This window comes from Haemaphysalis longicornis, unplaced genomic scaffold (genome assembly GCF_048455015.1).
Source record: "Haemaphysalis longicornis isolate Haplotype H1 unplaced genomic scaffold, Haemaphysalis longicornis Haplotype H1 scaffold_3, whole genome shotgun sequence".
Lineage (NCBI taxonomy): Eukaryota > Metazoa > Arthropoda > Arachnida > Ixodida > Ixodidae > Haemaphysalis > Haemaphysalis longicornis.
This window is the reverse complement of record NW_027526335.1, coordinates 178359621-178377397: the sequence shown is the minus strand read 5'-3', so window position 1 is coordinate 178377397 and position 17777 is coordinate 178359621. Positions and strand designations below refer to the sequence as shown.

General features: G+C 46.3%; 2 protein-coding genes across 2 annotated transcripts; both read right to left on the bottom strand.

The window, feature by feature from the left end:
- Window positions 1–6052: 6052 nt before the first annotated feature.
- LOC144175563 (uncharacterized) lies at window positions 6053–7686 on the bottom strand. Its single transcript, XM_077704628.1, has 2 exons — window positions 7681–7686; window positions 6053–7316 (listed from the first exon to the last, which is right to left on the bottom strand). Exons 1-2 carry the CDS (start codon window positions 7684–7686, stop codon window positions 6255–6257), a joined length of 1068 nt encoding a protein of 355 aa, XP_077560754.1. The 3' UTR covers window positions 6053–6254.
- Window positions 7687–7954: 268 nt separating this feature from the next.
- On the bottom strand, window positions 7955–8778 carry LOC144173584 (peroxynitrite isomerase THAP4-like). The gene is made up of 2 exons (XM_077701944.1): window positions 8568–8778; window positions 7955–8370 (listed from the first exon to the last, which is right to left on the bottom strand). The coding sequence occupies exons 1-2, from the start codon at window positions 8750–8752 to the stop codon at window positions 7977–7979; spliced, it is 579 nt and encodes a 192-aa protein (XP_077558070.1). The 5' UTR covers window positions 8753–8778; the 3' UTR covers window positions 7955–7976.
- Window positions 8779–17777: the final 8999 nt, after the last annotated feature.

Here is a 17777-nt window from a genome sequence, read left to right as displayed (position 1 = left end):
CCTCCTCTCCCCCCCCCCCCCCTTGCGACGGTGAGGCAAACAGTACGGGGCTAGGTTGGGGAGGAGTAGCACGCTGGTGTTTAGACTTCTCACGTAGTTATTTCTCAAGTGAGTAATTATTGTTTGCTGGAATTGAGGCTGCTAACTTAGCACGCAACAACCTTGGCCAATTGGTATTTGCTACCTCTTGCATCTAACCCACCGAAATTTTCTGAATAACTGGGGTCCACCTCCTCCAGTGTATTTTAATTGGGTTGGCTCTTTTATTTTTTTTTTTCGCAAATTCTTCGCTTTATCCGGATGCATGTTAATGAATGTAACACTGACCTCTCAGGAAAATCGCCAAACTAGAAAATGCAAACAACCCAAACTGTGCTTTTTTCGTTTACAGCGTAGTTGTTCGTGCTGTTGCTGTCAATCATTTACGAAGGAAAGGTTGAAGGCTGGCCCGGTAAATGTCTCTGAAAAAGTTCTTGAGGCTTCCCCGAGACACTAAACAATGTGCAACCTGGTGGGATGTTTGAGTGGCTCCCCAAAACTCTGATGTCGGCTTAGGGACTCCCGCTGCTGTCGTCTGCTACATTCCGTTTGTGAGCAGCAGCAGTGAATGTGCAAGAAATCGCCCGCTTTGATTCTGTTGTACATTACAAAGCGTATTTCTGGTAATTCAGTCATCTTTTCGAGCTTCTGGCACATCTAAATAATTTCAAGCTGTATCCCCCACAAGTTTGCAACACACGAGGAGAGATAGAACAACTTTTTTCACGGAATCGGTTAGAAGATCGTGTGAAACTAGTCCTTTCTAACTTATTCGCGAGGTTCAGCGCTCAGAGCTCCCCCATAAGTTCAGAAAAATGCGTAGGCTTCCCTACAGTATTTTTTGAGATGCTCTTTACCAAGCAGCGGGGCCCCAGACGCGTATCGCATAGCAGGAAGTAAAGCGGCTATCTCGTATTTCTTTCGTTGCTGTTGAATTTGCTGTTGCTCTTTCTTTCGTTGCTGTTGAAAAACATTCACCATGCACGTTTCTTTGTTCTGCCCAAGCATTAATTTTTCAGCACCGTCACAAACGTTTTAATAATAGGTTTAGGGGTGTTTGGGAGGCTCGCAAAGATCGTGTGGATATTTTCTTCAGGCTGTATGGCATACATTCCCGTCTTGACAAATTGGCAGCCGTTATGACTGCGTGCAAGACGGTGCATACCCGCAGTGTGCGTTGCTAATGCACATGCAAATAGAATGAAAAGGTTTGTGCTACACCATCGCTAGCGCCCCAGACAGCATTGGCCAGCGTACTCGAAGGCGGCTTTTATACTCCGAATTTCTATCGTAACCATTGTTATCATAACGACCTGACTCTTAACCCGAACAATTATGACATTATTACGGTGTTGAAGGCTCGATATTCTCTCTAACGGACGCAATAGGCTCCGGACAGCGCCCAGGAGGCGCTGCGGAGAACGGCCAGCCAGCGCCATCTCGTAGCAGCAGACACATAACTGGGTCGGTCCCCCGTCCTACGCGGCGTTACCCGTGCCTGCTCGTGATACGTTCAGTCGCTGCTGTGTTTTCTGGCGCGTGTTACGAACGCGCACACGTTCTTTTGTTGCTTTAAAGCCATAATGTCGTTAATTCTGAGGTGTGGCTTCAAGCCAGTAACAGGAGTACAAACGCATTTCCGCTCTTCCGTTCTCGCGAAAGGACGCTTGCTGTACAACGCTGGGCACGTTTTCGGCGCGAAGGAAATCGACGGCGTCGACGTGCTGGGCCGATGCCATTCTCAGCAAGGAAAGCAGATATACAGCGTTTCGTTGCACGTGAGTTGCAAATTTACTTATATCGACTTTTTTCGCCGTGCGCGCAAATCTGCGGTTTGGCGCTCGATCGATCTCGACATACACATCGAGATCAATCAAGCGCATACGTGTGCAGTGCGCCCGCGCATTTTATTTTCGCGGCGTTGTCAATGTCAATTGCTAGTAAACCTTCAAGTCCTTGCAGTGGTCAGATTTTGATTTTTCTTAACAATTTACGCAGCTGAACGGAGTTTTTTCTTCCAACCGGCACTTGCTGGTGATGGAGCGTTTGTTCTCAGCGTCACGTTCAAAATGCTCATTTGTAGGTGAATGTCGCTTGTATAATCTCGTTAACTCGAACGCTAGCTAGCATTACATGCATATGATATATAATCTCCTTTTTTTTTCGTGACAGCTAAATGAAACGGACCGACAGATTCGAAGGGGAACCTGCAGTTGCCGGTACGGCGCCGCGGGATCCTGCCAGCACTGCGCGGCCCTCGCCGTCTACCTAAATGAGGCGACAGATGATACGTGCACTTCCCAACCGCAGAACTGGGGGAAACCTTCCAAAAAGCCGAAAATTGACGACAAGGCGTCTATTGAAGAACTTTTTGGCAGTAAGCTCTTCGATTTATTGATGCATTATTCCTATGTTTCTTTGCTTTCTTTTTGTTTTATAAATGTTTGCCGTTTCTGAACGTGGATTTATTTGTGTGTACTTTTGCTTGCAGTTTCTTTTGTCAACAATCCCAATTTCTGGCCATGCGTTTAGGAGCTTTCTCTGTTTGTTCCATAACAAAAAAAGGGCAGAATTAGCAATTGTGCTATCTGAAGCATTCACTTTATTTGTTTTCAGAGAACAAGCATCCATATGTGGCAAGGCAGAAGCCTCCCATACTGGAGCCGTCGTACGTTTTAAACCACTTTCCTGACATCAATTGCCCCATGAACGTAATTCTGAAAAAAATGTACGAGAGCCCTGAACGCGCTAGCAGCAACGGTCTTGAAGAGACAGCTTCGGCAGTGCTCGTGCAGGAGCATGTGGCCGAGCTGGAATGCCTTCTTCTGCCACCCAAAGAAGCATTTCATGCTGTCGTTGTTGAGAACAACTACCCCAAAGTCCTTTTTAGAAAAAAGGACCACAAAGCTAGCATGACAGCAGAAGCTGCACAATATTACGAGGAAAAAGTGCAGTGCGCTAATGTTCTTCGTCTTTGTGCCCTCACAAAGGGCCAGTCAAAAAATCTCAGGTTTGTGCGTACCACTCTACTTACAGCTTACACAGCAAACATGCATTTCATGTACCTATTATGCTTCATGCAGGTGGCATCAAGAAAGGCGAGTGCGCATAACATGCTCGATGGCCCACACCATATTAAGATCAAGAAAGAGTGATGAGGATTTGGTGAACGACCTTATGCAACCCAAAAGCTTCACCTGCGACGCGATGAGGCATGGTACAGCTTTTAGATTGCACACATGTCGCACTACTAATTTTTTTTTTCTTGTAGAGCTGCCAGCTCGAAGACCAGGAGGCCCTGATCTCTCGGGCGAGGATGGCAGCCGCGGCATGCGGCCTACCAGAATAGGATGGCCACCCACAGCTCCTAGCTCTTTTTCTCCCCTACCCCGTCCCCGTTGTTTCAATAAACATTCTCTATCTCTCTCTCTCTATTCAGGCACGAAGATGGAGCCCGTGGCCCGGAGAGCTTTTGAAGAGACGGTCTCAACACGAGTGTTTGAGGTGACGCACCTTAATTCCTCCCACTGAACAGATCTTTATTTACTTCAAGTTTATAAACAAGGTTGAATGGAATGTTAGTGATAGTTACAGGTGAAGCACATGAAGTGATTTTTGTGATGGTGAACCACAACTTGTAGGTGAAGCTCGTGTTTCCTTTTCAGACTGGATTGGTCATACACCCCACACAGCCATGGTTAGGTGGCAGCCCGGATGGCTTTTTCACGTCTACCCGGGGCACTTCTCTGCTAGAGATCAAATGCCCGTTCAAGAAAGAGGACGAACAGCTAATAGACCATCAAAAAGAAACGTCATCTTTGCGGTACATGAAGTATGTGGATGGGAAGCTGACGCTGTTGCGCAGTCATAAATACTACACTCAGGTGCAGCTCCTCATGTACATTTGTGGTATTCAGGAGTGTTTTTTCTATGTTTATTCGAACAAGCAGAGCGTTACTGTTGTTGTCGATAGAGATGAGGGTTTTTTGTGCGAATCTGTGCGACGGCTTGAGGACTTTTATTTTAGCTGGCTTTTGCCTGCATTTGCTGCCAAACGCAGGTTGTAGTTACACTTCCAGCAACTGGCATGTTTGCCACACTGTGCCAAGTTTTTGCAATGAGCTTTGTTTGCGAGTCTTATTTTAGCTGTCATCTGCCTATATTTGCTGTGAAACAGATTGTAGTTACACATTAGAGATTTGGTGTGTTTGTCAAAAGTTTTTGCAATAAACTTTGTTTCTGAGATTTTTTTTCTGACAACAGAATGAATTTCCTTACCATATTTAAACAAAAACAGTACGTGGATGCACTGTAGGACATCAAGTTTTTCATATTACAGGAATCTTCTTATTTTTTCTAGTCATAACTGAACACAAGTTATAGGTCTGTATGAGAAGAAGTACACAAAAGTAAACAATTTTTCTCATACAAATTAGTGGTACTATAACTATTTCACCAGGCAAAGATGACAGATCCAGGATGGCACAGCCAGGACAACTTTATTCGAAATGTATCAGTCAAGAAAACGAAATTCGCTGAAGTAGAGCAACTAAAACACAACTAAAAGCAAGACCTGTACATAAATAATCATAGGAACTATCTAGGACAGACAAAACTGCTTAATACAGGTTGCTACAAAAGAGAAGATACCTGCTAAGCAGTGCACAGACATTTCAATCCTGCTTAGATCAGCAGCACACATACGCTGACCAAAAGGTTACCATGAACAGAATTACCTCTTGAAATGAAAGACATTGCACCACGTTAATAAAACGCTCGGTAACATGACTGCAAAGGAGCACATCTGCAAAGCAAAGAAACAAACGTTGCCAACAGACCAATGACAGACGAATTGATGCAAGCAGATGACGTTTCATTGGAACTTGTCAATAAATAAAACACAACTGAACGCACAAGTGCAGTGCAATGAAGTAACTAGAAAACCATTTCGAGTCATATTTGCTTGCAACTTAAAATCAACTCTTCCACATGATCTAAGAAAAGCACATACAAATTGAGTAATACTATGAATATACAAAAGTGAAAAAAAAGACCCGCCGCGATGGCTCAGTGTCTAAGGCGTTGTGCTGCTGGGCACAAGGTCGCGGGTTCGATTCCCGGCCGCGGCGGCCGCTTTTCTGATGGAGGGGAAAAGCAAAAACGCCCGTGTGCACGAGATTTCGGCGCACGATAAAGATCCCCAGGTGGTCAAAATTAATCCGGAGCCCTCCACTATGGTGCGCCTCATCGCCTGCGTTGCGTCGGCGCGTTAAACATTACAATCAATCAATAAAATCAACAAAAGTGAAAAAGTCTGTAAGGCATAGCACACAAGTTTCACACTAGCACAGTAAAAAGACAAGAAGTTATATGACTAGTCTTAAAAAAAAGTTTCACACTAGCACAATAAAAAGACAAGAAGTTATATGACTAGTCTTAAAAAAACAATGTGGTGAAATCTCAACTAATCAGGACGAACGAAGACAATAAAATGATGAAAACTGACTAACCAAGACTCCTAAAAAACAAACGTTACTGTCTCACTTTGGACAGACGAATTGATGCAAGCCGGTGACCTTTCATTGAAACTTGGCAATAAACAAAACACAACCGAATGCACAAGTGCAGAACGCACAAGTGCGGTACAATGAAGTGACTAGAAAACTATTTGGAGTCATAATATTCGCTTGCAACATAAAATAAACTTTTCCACATGTTCTAAAGAAAGCACATAGAAATTGAGGAATACTATGAATGTATGAAAGTGCAAATGTATCCAAGGCACTGCACACAAGTTTCACACTAGTCCAGTAACAAGACAAGAAGGCATATAAACAGTCACTGGATATTCTTCGAAAAACCGAGATTGCAGTGAAAGCCCACCTAATCAGGATGAACTAAGACAATGAACTGATGAACACTGACGGAATAAAACCTGAAAAACAAACAAGTTGTAGTCTCACTTTGGAAGCTGCAAACAATTGCAGTGACGGTTCAAAATCGAGCAAAATAAACAGACGACGAAATGAAGGCTGCCCCAAGCAACTGCGCGAATGTTTCATGTGTATTTAAAATATTGCAAACGAAAATGCGCTTTAATCACCTAGCCCAGCTGTTTTCTTTGCTGGTAAGGTTTCACACATGACATGCAAAAAGGCTGCGAAAACTGCACCACAAAAAATTATTACAAGGTTTCTGTTAGCAATTTTTCCTGTTCATGAGTCAGCAACCTCCTCGTCTTTTATGATCGGCGTTTGTAGGTTTGCAAAAACACAGCACATGTGAAACACATCTGACATTTCAGGGATTAGTTCTGTAGGAATCCGCGAGTTCAATATGTTATAAATTTTAATACGTTGAATCATCCTTTCGACATGGATTCTCACATGTGCAATGTGGTAAGTCTCCGCAACCTCACTCTCTGTGAACTGGTCATGACCCTCTAGGAAAGGGGGCATGACCAATGCTACATGAACCTCCTCCAGTCCTGCTTTTATTCCTGGGAATCCCTTATCTGCTAGAACTACGTCGCCTGGGCGCACCAAATCCAAAAAGCCGGAGTCGACTGTCACAAAAGCATCTGAACACCTTCCCCCATACGACTTTGAGCGAAAACAAATTGTCCCACAAGGGGTTATGCCAACTAAAAACTTGAGGGTGTAGCCACCTTTGTAATGCGAATAGAGCGCTCTCTGCTGCTGAATGGTGCTCGGCTTTTCCGTTCGCACTTCAGTGCAGTCTATGATAACGCTGCAGTCCGGGTAATGTAGCTTAAAGCAGTCTGGCATCGTCGAGAGTGTCACGTGTGGCGGCGGACGGAAGATCCACTTTTGCGTTGCTGTGCTTAATGTACGCAGAACGCTGTGAAAGTGACGCGCAACAGTCTTCCTATGCACTGAAAAAAGCACAGAAATCGAGGAGAACGAAATGCCTAACTTTAGTTTCATAAGAAACATGATTAGTCTGTCACACATTGACACATATGGTCGCTCCAAGGGTGTAGGCAATATGCTCAACAAAAGAGCAAACACCTCTAGGCTTACACCACACAGGTCTCGCATCGTAGCATCACAGGCGCTAACGCTGTCATAACCATTAAAACTGCTCGTTCTGTGGTCAGGGCCTATGTGACGGGAGGTAGTGGTTGGACCACACTGGACTTTGGCATCAGTGAAGGTTGTGTGGCTCACTTGGGTGCTTGGCTCCGTTCCTTGCGACAAACATATAAACACAGAAAATGTAGTAGACTTTGCCTCAACTCCTTCAGTCTGGCATGCCTGCAAGGGGAGTAAGAAAGAACACCCTCATGAAGTCCCTTTCTCATAAAACAGCCTTAGAGCCTCACTGGGATGTGGAAAGAAAAGATTGTCAGTGTGATGCTTGTTTCTTAATTAAAAAAAAAAATCACCAGATCCGATTCTTACAAGGATACAAACTATCTCAGTTCATCAGCAAATCCTGGAAGGTTCAGGGGTTTGGTTTAATACAGGATGTTAACAGCTTTATAAGTACGACACGAAACAGCCGATTTACACAAATTGATAGGCAGGACCACATACATCTCCAAGGAACCCCCTTCCCCCCCCCCCCATGATAACAACCGTATTCGTACTTCTGTACAGTGTGAACACCACAACATACCTTCATTGGTGCAATTATTGTTGTTAAATTTGCTGCATGATGATTAGTAACCATGGACACTCACCTGATCTTGTGCTTTCTGTACATCAGCAGCTGGCTGCAACTCGTCCACAAATGCATCCGAACTGCTACTCCAGCTCCCGTCTTCGTAAACACCATCAGTGTCATGCGGCTGGTGCTGCTCGAAGCTGCGATTGCTCGTGTTTTTCTGCCACCTAAAAGTAAAGTTATAGCAACAGTAAATACAGCAGTATCGTACAATTTTTTTCAGGATACCTTAGCACCTTTTCTTTTGATCATAAACTTACAAGAATAACATATTTCAAAACCCAAAAAATTTTCGCCCGTACGTATGTACGTACTTCAGAAAAACAGGAACAGCAAAACTCAACCGTGTACCCAGTAAACAGCGTGGCAGCGCATCCGCTGCCGCCGCTAGTTATCTTACACACTAAGCCACAAACCTGATAAGAGATGTTATCAAGCCAACCAAGCGCACGCAACGCAACTTGCCTTTTGAACCGTTCCAAGTTATCGCTTCCGATGAAGGGACGAACTTTGTAAACGTCAGGAAACACCGTCGGGTTGTATGACGGGTGCGTTGAGATGTTGCTCTTTTGGCCGTTCACGAAGTGGCTTGAGCAGATTCTTGATGAACTGTTTGGCGTCCACTCCGAGCCGTCACTTTGGCTAGAAAATATAGGCACGCATAGAATTATACTCAACAACCAAGCTCTCGTTGCCTCGCGGAGCAGCACGCAAGCAAAATGTTGGCAAAAGCTTCAAATCGGAAATGCAGCGCCTACGAAGGTTGATACAGATACGAAATTGATAAACGTTGGCGCCTACTACTTCGTAAAGTACTACACAACGCGGCGTTAACTTACTTCACCCTGCGCACGGCGAGGATCCATTTCTTGCGTCGTTGTTCCTCCCAAGGCCTGCCGTGGAACCTGTAGAGCCGAATCCCGGGCAGTCCTTCACGGTTGTGGCAATCCTTTACACAGCAGTAGCGGCGTTTGCTTGCTTTTCGGCCACTTTTCATAGTGCTTTTGACGCTTGTGCTTGCCATTTCCCGAAGTTCATCGGAACCGCAACGCGCACACAAAGAACACGGAGGATTTGCGTACATGCGATCCTAGCAGAACGCAGCGCGCGGGACCGACCCGGAGTTGCTGCGGCGCGACGACAGATGGCGCAGCAAGCGCGGCAAAACTTCGCTGTCCGGAGCCTATAAACAGTATACGTACATATATTAGAAGTATCGCAACCGATGAGTATTTCCAAACAGCTCCTTTTTGTGTTTCTACCGTTCCAGGCGTACAGAACAAATCCTGATCTACTCTAAATGGCGTCGTATGAATTGTAGAAAGTTACTCTTACTCACTTGTCCTGGACTGAGGACCCGGTCCACTGATCAGCTGAATTTTACTTTTACTTAAAGTTTTATCCTGTTCCTCCTCCTCCTCATCCGCCTGCTCTCGAACGCAGTTTTACTGTAACGCATATCTGATTATTAGAGAGATATGGCTGTGGGAAATGTACCGAAATATCCCTCGAGGTCTAATCAACGTAGTGGTACTGTATTTGTACCGTAGACGTGACTCGTTTTGCTCAATAAACCTCCATATTGGTTAGATAGCTGGTACCAGCACGCGCCTATACACACAGCGGATTATTTAGACCTCACAGCGGATTATTTAGACCTGAAATGGCGGCAAGCGCCGGAGACCCACGAGCGTTCGGTCATGCCGTGTCGAGAAGTGTTCTGACATGCGAAGGCGGGAAGATTGCCCAGCCTTACATACTGGACAGATGAGACACTCGGGAGGATACTAAATTTCGATTTGCGGATCCTGATCTGCAGGTCCCGCCCCAACATTTCGGGGTGAGTCCAATCTCCGGCCGCAAACATTGTAGTGGGCGGCCATGTACCTTATTCTGCCGTCCAGGTGGCCACAGAGGGAGCATTTGAATTTCACATCTCTGTGGTGAGCGTCTGCTAAGTGCTCCTGTATGGAGGTTTGGGAGCGGCCCACAAACTGGCAAAATGTACAGGCTCTGTACACTGCACAAATGTACACTGCATCACCCATGGCGAGAATTCCGCGGCACACTTAAGGGGCAAGGAAATCGGTAAGAGTGGAGCTCCCCGCACCACCTGTAAGAGCCTCCCAAAATACAGAAGAGAAAACAAAATTAAAAAACTGTTGACCCCGACGGGGTATCGAACCCACGACCCTCAAAAGTTCGCGGCCGACGGGCCCCAATCTACACCCGATGGGGCAACATTTCGGCTTCTAGAAAACTCTACAGAGATTGTAGGAGGCTCTGGACGGCGCCAAACGGGCCGCGAGGATAGGGTTTACCACTCGACTATCAACGGCGATGGTTGAGCGGTAAAACACTCGTCTCGTGAGCAGGAGGTACCAGGTTCGATTCCTGGGTCTCCGGATACCCACCGGTTTCTTTAAAGGGTACAAGCGTCCCCGTACCGTAGCTTGTCTCGACGGTGGAATAAACGCTTGGAGCTTGGTCACAAGCAGCCGTCGGAGGAGACGTGCGAGGTCCCTCGAACCCCTTCGCGCGGGGTCAGGAACCGCTGGGTACCTACCAGTCAAAATGGTACAAGCGCCCCCTGTACTGGGCTTGGACCCGCTCTACCACGGCGGCATATGTGGGAGGCTGCTTCTCCGCGACTTCAGCCGCTGGCCACCCACCAGTTTGAAAGTGGGAACAGGCGCCTACCATGTGGGGGTTCCTGGAAAGCGTAATACCACGCCGGGCCGTATCAAAGGTTACAAGAAAGTGGTAGGTACATCGGTACCGCTGGGCACCAACCAGTAGAAATTGGTACAAACACCCCCTGAACCGGGAATTCCGTGCTTGGGAAGTTACCCGACTTAGTAGTGAAATGCTCCGGTGGGAGGGGTCGTAACTTTTACCGCAGCGATGGCTCAGAGGTAGAGCGCTCGGCTCGTATGCGGGAGGTACTCGGTTCGAATCCTGGTACCGCCGGGCACCCACCGGGTGCTTCAATGGGTACAGGCGTCCCTGGTCAAGTGCGGGCCTCCGAAAGGGAATCCACGTTTAGAAAGCTGGCTTTACCCTTGCGAGGGGCCCTGACACTTGTCCATCTGGCGAGGACTCCGGCCATCATGCCGCGTTGCGCCATTGCCGAGGGTGAGAGTCTGGCGGCATGTCCTGCCACACGCGGTTGCGAGTGGACCGTCCACCTTGGCTGTGGAAGGCACCATGTGCATTCGTGTGCCTTGGTGGCGCTGGGCACCTAAAGGTAAAATAGGTACAAGCGACTTCCCGGCCTGGCGCTCGGCCCTTGTGTTGGACTACAACGCTTGGGAAGTTCACCCGGCTTGCATGGGAAATCGCCCCCATGGAATGGGGCGGCTGGAAAAACGCAGGTACTTTTTTTCTCCAGGCCTATGGTGCTCCGCGCAACCCAACGAGGCCATGGTGGAAAGAGGACTCCAGCCGAGCGCGACAGGCCTAGAACAAGGCGTGGGGTGTCCTTCGCAGGTACCCCACGTCCGCTAACTTATTTTTCTTTTAAAATGGCAAATGCCTTGAGAAACCGCGTGCGCCGTGAGGCAAAACAACATAGTTGCCGCTCCTTCATAACATTCATACACAGACACATCAGCGGTATGGACAGGGATGCGTAAACTTAACGGACAACATACACTTAGCCTGCCCTTGGTCAGCACCACAGGAAACACATTCGAAGATCAGGCTAACACACTGGCACCACACGTAACACGTGTGTAGCTCTGCACACTACACAAACGCTTTCCTGAAACATAAACCCTCTTGTGAAAAGAAGTCTCTGCGCGACAACAAATCACAGACTTCTCACAACTCCCTGTGTTCGCTACATGAGCTGAGGGTTGCTCTGAGCACGTGTAAACCCTCAGCTCCTGGCCCAGACAATACCACGAATACCATGATACAACACCTACACGGAGACACTCTTTTACAAACCCCCACCTATGCAACAAGATACGGCTTTCGGGGCGCATTCCAAGCTCTTGGAAGGAGGCTCTATAGTTGTAGCTTTCCTGAAAGAGGAGAAGGAACCTTCCTCTCCCGCTAGCTATCTACCCATTGCCCTGACCAGCTGCCTGTGCAAGCTTTTCGAGAAAACGAATAACCGAAGGCTCGTGTAGATTCTAGAGTGCAATGGTCTTCTTGAGAGCTGCCATGGAGGCTTCAGGGTGGGGCACTCCACCTACGATCAACTTGTTGCGTTGCAATCGTAGATTACAGATGCCTTTATACACAAACAGTACTGCATGACCGTATTTTGTGATATCGAGAAAGCTTATGATACGGCATGGCGTTATGGCATTCTTGCAGACCTAAATTCTTATGGTAAAACAGGTAACATGCTCAACACTCACTCCAGATACCTGTCTGAACGAACATTTCGTGTCAGAGTCGGTTCGTCACTTTCAAACGTTCACGTGCAGGAGAATGGCGTGCCTCAAGGTGGCGTATTGAGCTGCACCTTGTTTATAGCTATGCAGATGTAGTTCAAATATCTTTTAAATCATGCAACATGTCTATACGTGAACGTCAGGTCGAGCTTGGGGTTAATAAACGTGCTCGCTGGGCAGACGTAAATGGGTTTAAACTCAATCCTTCTAAAAGTACCTGCGTTGTATTTTCAAAGACAGGCGGGGTGCAAGCAGACTCTGACATTAAGGTCCATGGGGAGTCAATTCCTGTAAAAAAGGAAAACAAATTTTTAGGCGTCGTATTAGACGCGAAACTCACATTCATCCCTCACATCAAACAACTAAAACATAAATGCCTCAAAGAAATAAAAATTCTTAAGATCCTTTCACACGACTCCTATGGAGCAAACACGCAACTCCTCTTAGGTGTCTTCACAAACTTAGTGGGGTCCCGCTTTAACAATGGGAGTGTGGTTTATAGGTCGGAATCAAAAACTGCGCTGAAAATGCTAGACCCAGTGCTTCACTTGGGGCTTCGCCTCGCGTCGGGCGCTTTCCACTACTAGCCCGTACAAAGCCTATACGTCGAGTGCAATAAAATGGTCCCTATATCACCAGCGAATATACATGAATCTTCTTAATGCTTTTACAATTTCGTCAATGACCCACCATCCTTTCAAACTTTTTATTTGTGATACACCCATGTCCCAACTTTTTCTAAATCGTCCATCTATCTCTGCTCCGTTCTCACATAGATTTGGAAAGGAAGCATCAGAATTACCTATCACCTTTTCGGACACCTACAAATCAACCCTTTCTGACTTTTTACCACGATGGCAGCTTCGCGCGGTGTCGTGCGACGTGTCTTTTATAGCAGTTGACAAAAAACGAGTGCCCCCAACTGCAATATTGCAGCACTTCTTGTTTCTTCAAGATAAATACAAGTGTGCATAATTGTTTGAAGACGCGTCAAAAACAGCCCTTACTGTGTCGTGTGCTGCGCACGGATCTGATTTTGAGGTATCCAATACCCTAAACTCAAAAAGCAGCATTTTTACGGCGGAAGCCTATGGTATTTTTCTGATTTTAAATAACATAGTCCATCATAACATTCCCAAGCCCATGATCTTCGCAGATTCCTTCAGCGTAGTACGTGCATTGGCATCTAAGCAGTTCTGTAAAAATTATGTTATTCATTTAATCTATAAAACCATTATGTCAGCGTATGCGTAAAGTCTTGAAGTGACCGTGTGCTGGGTACCAGGCCACCCGGGGATCGTTGGAAACGAGACAGCAGATCGAAAGGCCGCTGCCGCTGCACTTACAACTACTTTGACATAACAACAATACCTTACAGTGATTTTAGTGACACATCAGACAACACCTTCGCAAAACATGGCAAGCACACTGGAATAAGCAGACAGACAACAAACTACACGTTATAAAGCCGCTCTTGGGAGCATACACCACTGACACACACAACAGACACAATGAAGTTACCCTGGCTTGATTACGAATGGGCCACACGCGCGGCATGCAACACACTCCTACCTGCTCACGGGATCTCCAACACCCCTGTGTAGCAGGTTTGGAGACGACCTACCCTGATTCATGTGCTACTTCAATGCAAAGCACTCCACACAACACGACACAAACACTTCGCCGACGTCTACAGACAACACATTTCACTACACCCAGCGTTGCTTTTAGCGGATGATCCCATGATTTCTTTACAATGCACCTTTAAGTTTCTGGCCGAAATCAAGTTTTTACACCTCGTTTCCTATCACGCGTAGTTTTTTTATACCTAATTTCATCCTAGGCACAATCGCAACCTGTCCTTCTACACCAGCCATCCTCATTGTCTTTTAATGATTTTATTTTTGTTTTGTTGAAGGACTTTAGAGTTTACGTTTACATCCTTGATACCTAACCACCGTTTTGTCGGTTTTTGCCCTAGTCGGACTTGCGCAATAAACATCCAACCATAACCATCATCGTGACTCCCTAGGAGACCGCCACTGACAAAATGTTTGCCAGCCACCTAGGGAGCCTATGGTTTCTTGATTTTGATGTATTTCTATTTTATTAGTGTGGATTGCTAATATTTCTGTGATCCTTCCATTTTTATACCCACCCTGGTTAGTGGATAAACGTTTGCCGTTTTCCTCCCTCTCAGGGAGTGAAATCCATAATGAGCACGGTGGAAGACCCATTAACCTATTCCTTTTGTAATTATATTATTTTATTAATCTCTTCTACCATTTGTGCTAGTAATACTCCGTTAACTTCTCGTCTTTTATTTTTTTTTGTTTTTGTTTGGATAACTGACACCTTATTGGCCCCGAGGACATACCGTAGCGCCACCTACGAGTGACGTCACTTGTAGGACGCCGGGTTATGCTGTCGTCTGCTAGAACACATTTCCTGTGCTTATGCGACCGCATAATCTTATATGTTTCTACCTCATTTTCAATCGCAAGATGGGTTGGAAAGATGTTACTATAATCAATGCTATATTAGGCGGTGTTTTATATGCTTTGGCTACTTTCACATGAGCTATTCTATGTATATATAGACCTCAATTTCCGCTTAATGTGACTTTTGGGTGAATGCCAGAACGGTGCCGCAATACAATTATCCTTCCAATAGCTCTTAAGTATATCATTCTTAAATGTTGACTTGTCATTCCTTTTTTTTTCAAGATGTGAATTTTCGATAAATTTACCGCCAGGAGAGTAACCTCCTCTTTGATATATTTCAGATGGCTCATAAAGCTTAAACGACTATCTATGATGACTCCTAATATCTTTATCTCCTTCTCTACATTAATATTGTTACCCTGCATCTTGCAAATTGGCGGTCTGTTGTCGTATTTATTCCCAACGACAATTGCTTTACATTTGTGTATAAAAAAATGCAGTTTTTTTTGTGCTCGTCGAATTTGCGAATTTTTTAATGCTGCATTTGCTGCCGTTCTAACTTTACTCCTTGATTTCCCCTAACTACTACAGTGATATCGTCGGCGAATGGTTGTATATGACAACCAACCCCAAATCTTTCATTAAGCGGGTCTTGAATCGTGAAGTTCACAAAATCGGATTCAATGGTGATGCCTGAGGTGACCCAATAGGTAACCTTAATTCCAGTTTCTTAAAGCCGGTGCCGTACACTATAGTTGTTTGTTAATACACTTGCGGCAATCCTAAGTTTTCCTTAAAACCCATTTTCCTGCATACTGCTACTACATGATCTGTTCTGATGGAGTTAAACGCATACTTAATGTCTAAAGATATTGGTACTGTTGTTTCCCCGTCTAGTTTTGTTTGGTACAATCATTTTTAAGTCTCCTCAGTGCTTCTGTGGTCGACTTGTTGTGTATAAAGCCAAACTGATTTCTGCAAAAGTGGTTAATTTTGTAAAGGAAATAATACATCCTGGATTTATCAATTTTTGAAACACCTCACCTAGTAGAGTTTATTGCAATTGTCGTCTATAGCGGTCATAATCATGTGTTGATTTGTTTTGTTTTGGGATAAAAATCACTCTGGATCTCTTCCATTGTTCTGGAAAGTATCTGTAATGAACCTCGAGGTCCTCCGGCGCCAAGCCGTCGAGAGAGACCGGAGAGCGCACGTCTAATGAGAATGAGGGCTTTAATCGAACAGGGTCGCGTGCAGCGTGAGCGCGTGCCACCACTCGGTACGTGCTGGTGAAGATGATGATGGTCAGCTTCTTCTGCTATGTAGGAAGACGAAGACGTTCCTACATTCTCCCCCGCCGACAGTTGACCCTAGTTGGTTTCCAAAGGGTATAAGAGTTGAACGGGCCTATCGACTGTCTTTCCACTATAACTCTGCGTTTTTCTTGGTTCCAGGAGAAATTTCCAAACATCGACCCTCCAACATCTATAAAGCGCTTTCTCCGCCATCGGTGTTGATACCGTTGAACGTGTTGCTCCTGAGAATAAGTTCCCAGAGTTTTGCAGTCCAGGGTTTCTGGACCAAGGAAGTTCGCTGTAAACGGAAACTTTCGTTTGCAGGTGTGGAATCTTCAGTAAATGTGAGGTTTTGCAGCCTGCTTTTTGGCTTTTCCTTCGTGAAGTTGGCGTTTCAACTGATGTTCTCGTGTTCCGAGTCTGCAGGCAGAAAATCTTTTCTGCGGCCTCGTTAAGGTGTCTGCTGGCTTGTGCTCTCTTCGTTTTGCGTTCGCAGCTTTTGGCCTCAGTTGAGTTTATACATGTACGCTCACGAAAATTTCCAGTTTTCTTTGACTCCTCGAGGGAGTGCCGGAGGTTCTGGGACTTGGACGAAAAGTTATCCAAGTGCGTGTTACAACGAGGTCCCAGCACTCTTAGGGTTCCGGCAGGCGAGCAGAAGAAATGGTCGGTCTGCCCGGGGGTAGCGGGTTTCCCCGGATTGAAAGCAGTGCTTCAAATTCGCTGTTATAAGGGCAGGACTCGACGTAGATCGAAAAGGTATCCCATTATTTTCGATAGTGGTTGGTGTGCTTGTGCCGATGTCCGGTTAACTTTAATCGGGGCGCTGCGCTCTGACTTCGGCCCCACCGAATCGCTGTCCGTCACTCGTTTGTCTTGGGTCTTGACTATGATGCCTTCAAGGTCCCTGAAATTAGTCACAAGTTTCGAGACCCCTTGAGCTTCCACGGACGATCGAAGAACGGCAACGTTAGCACAGTGCGTGACATTAGCTCCTAATGGCAGCGGGCCTTGAACAGTCCAGCCTAGCAACGTTTCCACTGCCTTGAGCTTCGTCGTCACTGGCTTCACGTTACCGGTTGCCAGATCCCAGTAGTGGTTAGCCAATCAGAATCTTTATTTTGGTTCCTTCGAAACCTTGTGCGCAAAATCCGCGTGTGCCCAAACGCATTGCTTCCATCGTCTTGATGACTTGGTCATCTGGCACGGGGATATGCTCGTTGGATATAATATCTATTTCAAGTGCCTCGATGTGCACGGTCCTTTGTGTTTTCGGAATCGATGAGGAGACGTACTTTTCTCATTGTTTTTGTCGCGTTTTGGCCTCCAAACATACCTACAGTTAAAGTCTCCTCTTCCAGGAACTCGCCGCCTAGTTTCTGCGACGCATCGGCAGTAATAAAACTGCGTTGGCTTCCGCCGTCAAAGAGGATCCGGTAGCGTCCCGATGACGCAGAACCTTTGACTGTCGCGGTTAAAGTCTGAAGCAGGACCATAGGGCCAGTTTGACGAGAAACCAGGCTAACGGGCGTAGAGGTGACTTCGTTTCTGCTCAAGGCGTCTGGCGCGCACATGGTAGTGGCATGCCTTCTGGGGCACTTGTCGCACCGCTGTCGGCCTCGGCAGTTTTTCGCCATGTGCCATTTCTTGAGGCACCGGAAGCATCGACCTTCCTTGATGAGCAGCTGCTTCTTCCGTTTTAGGCTTCCTTCGTAGTCGCAAATCTCGGACGATGCTTCACGGACTGGCAGAACGAGCACCGTTGAGGGTTGTTCGCCGAGTTTTGCAGAGCCGATACGGTGTGTAAGTTTCGGAGTCTCTGTTGTCTAGGTGGCTCTTGTGGTGTCACAGCGACGTCCGGTGCTGTCACAGTTGTTTGACTCTCCACAACTTCTCGACACCGA

Coding starts and splice junctions, on each gene's coding strand:
- LOC144173584 (XM_077701944.1), bottom strand. CDS start 8,752: ATGGCAAGCACAAGCGTCAAAAGCACTATGAAAAGTGGCCGAAAAGCA. Junction 8,371..8,567: donor CTCGCCGTGCGCAGGGTGAA/GTAAGTTAACGC, acceptor TATATTTTCTAG/CCAAAGTGACGGCTCGGAGT.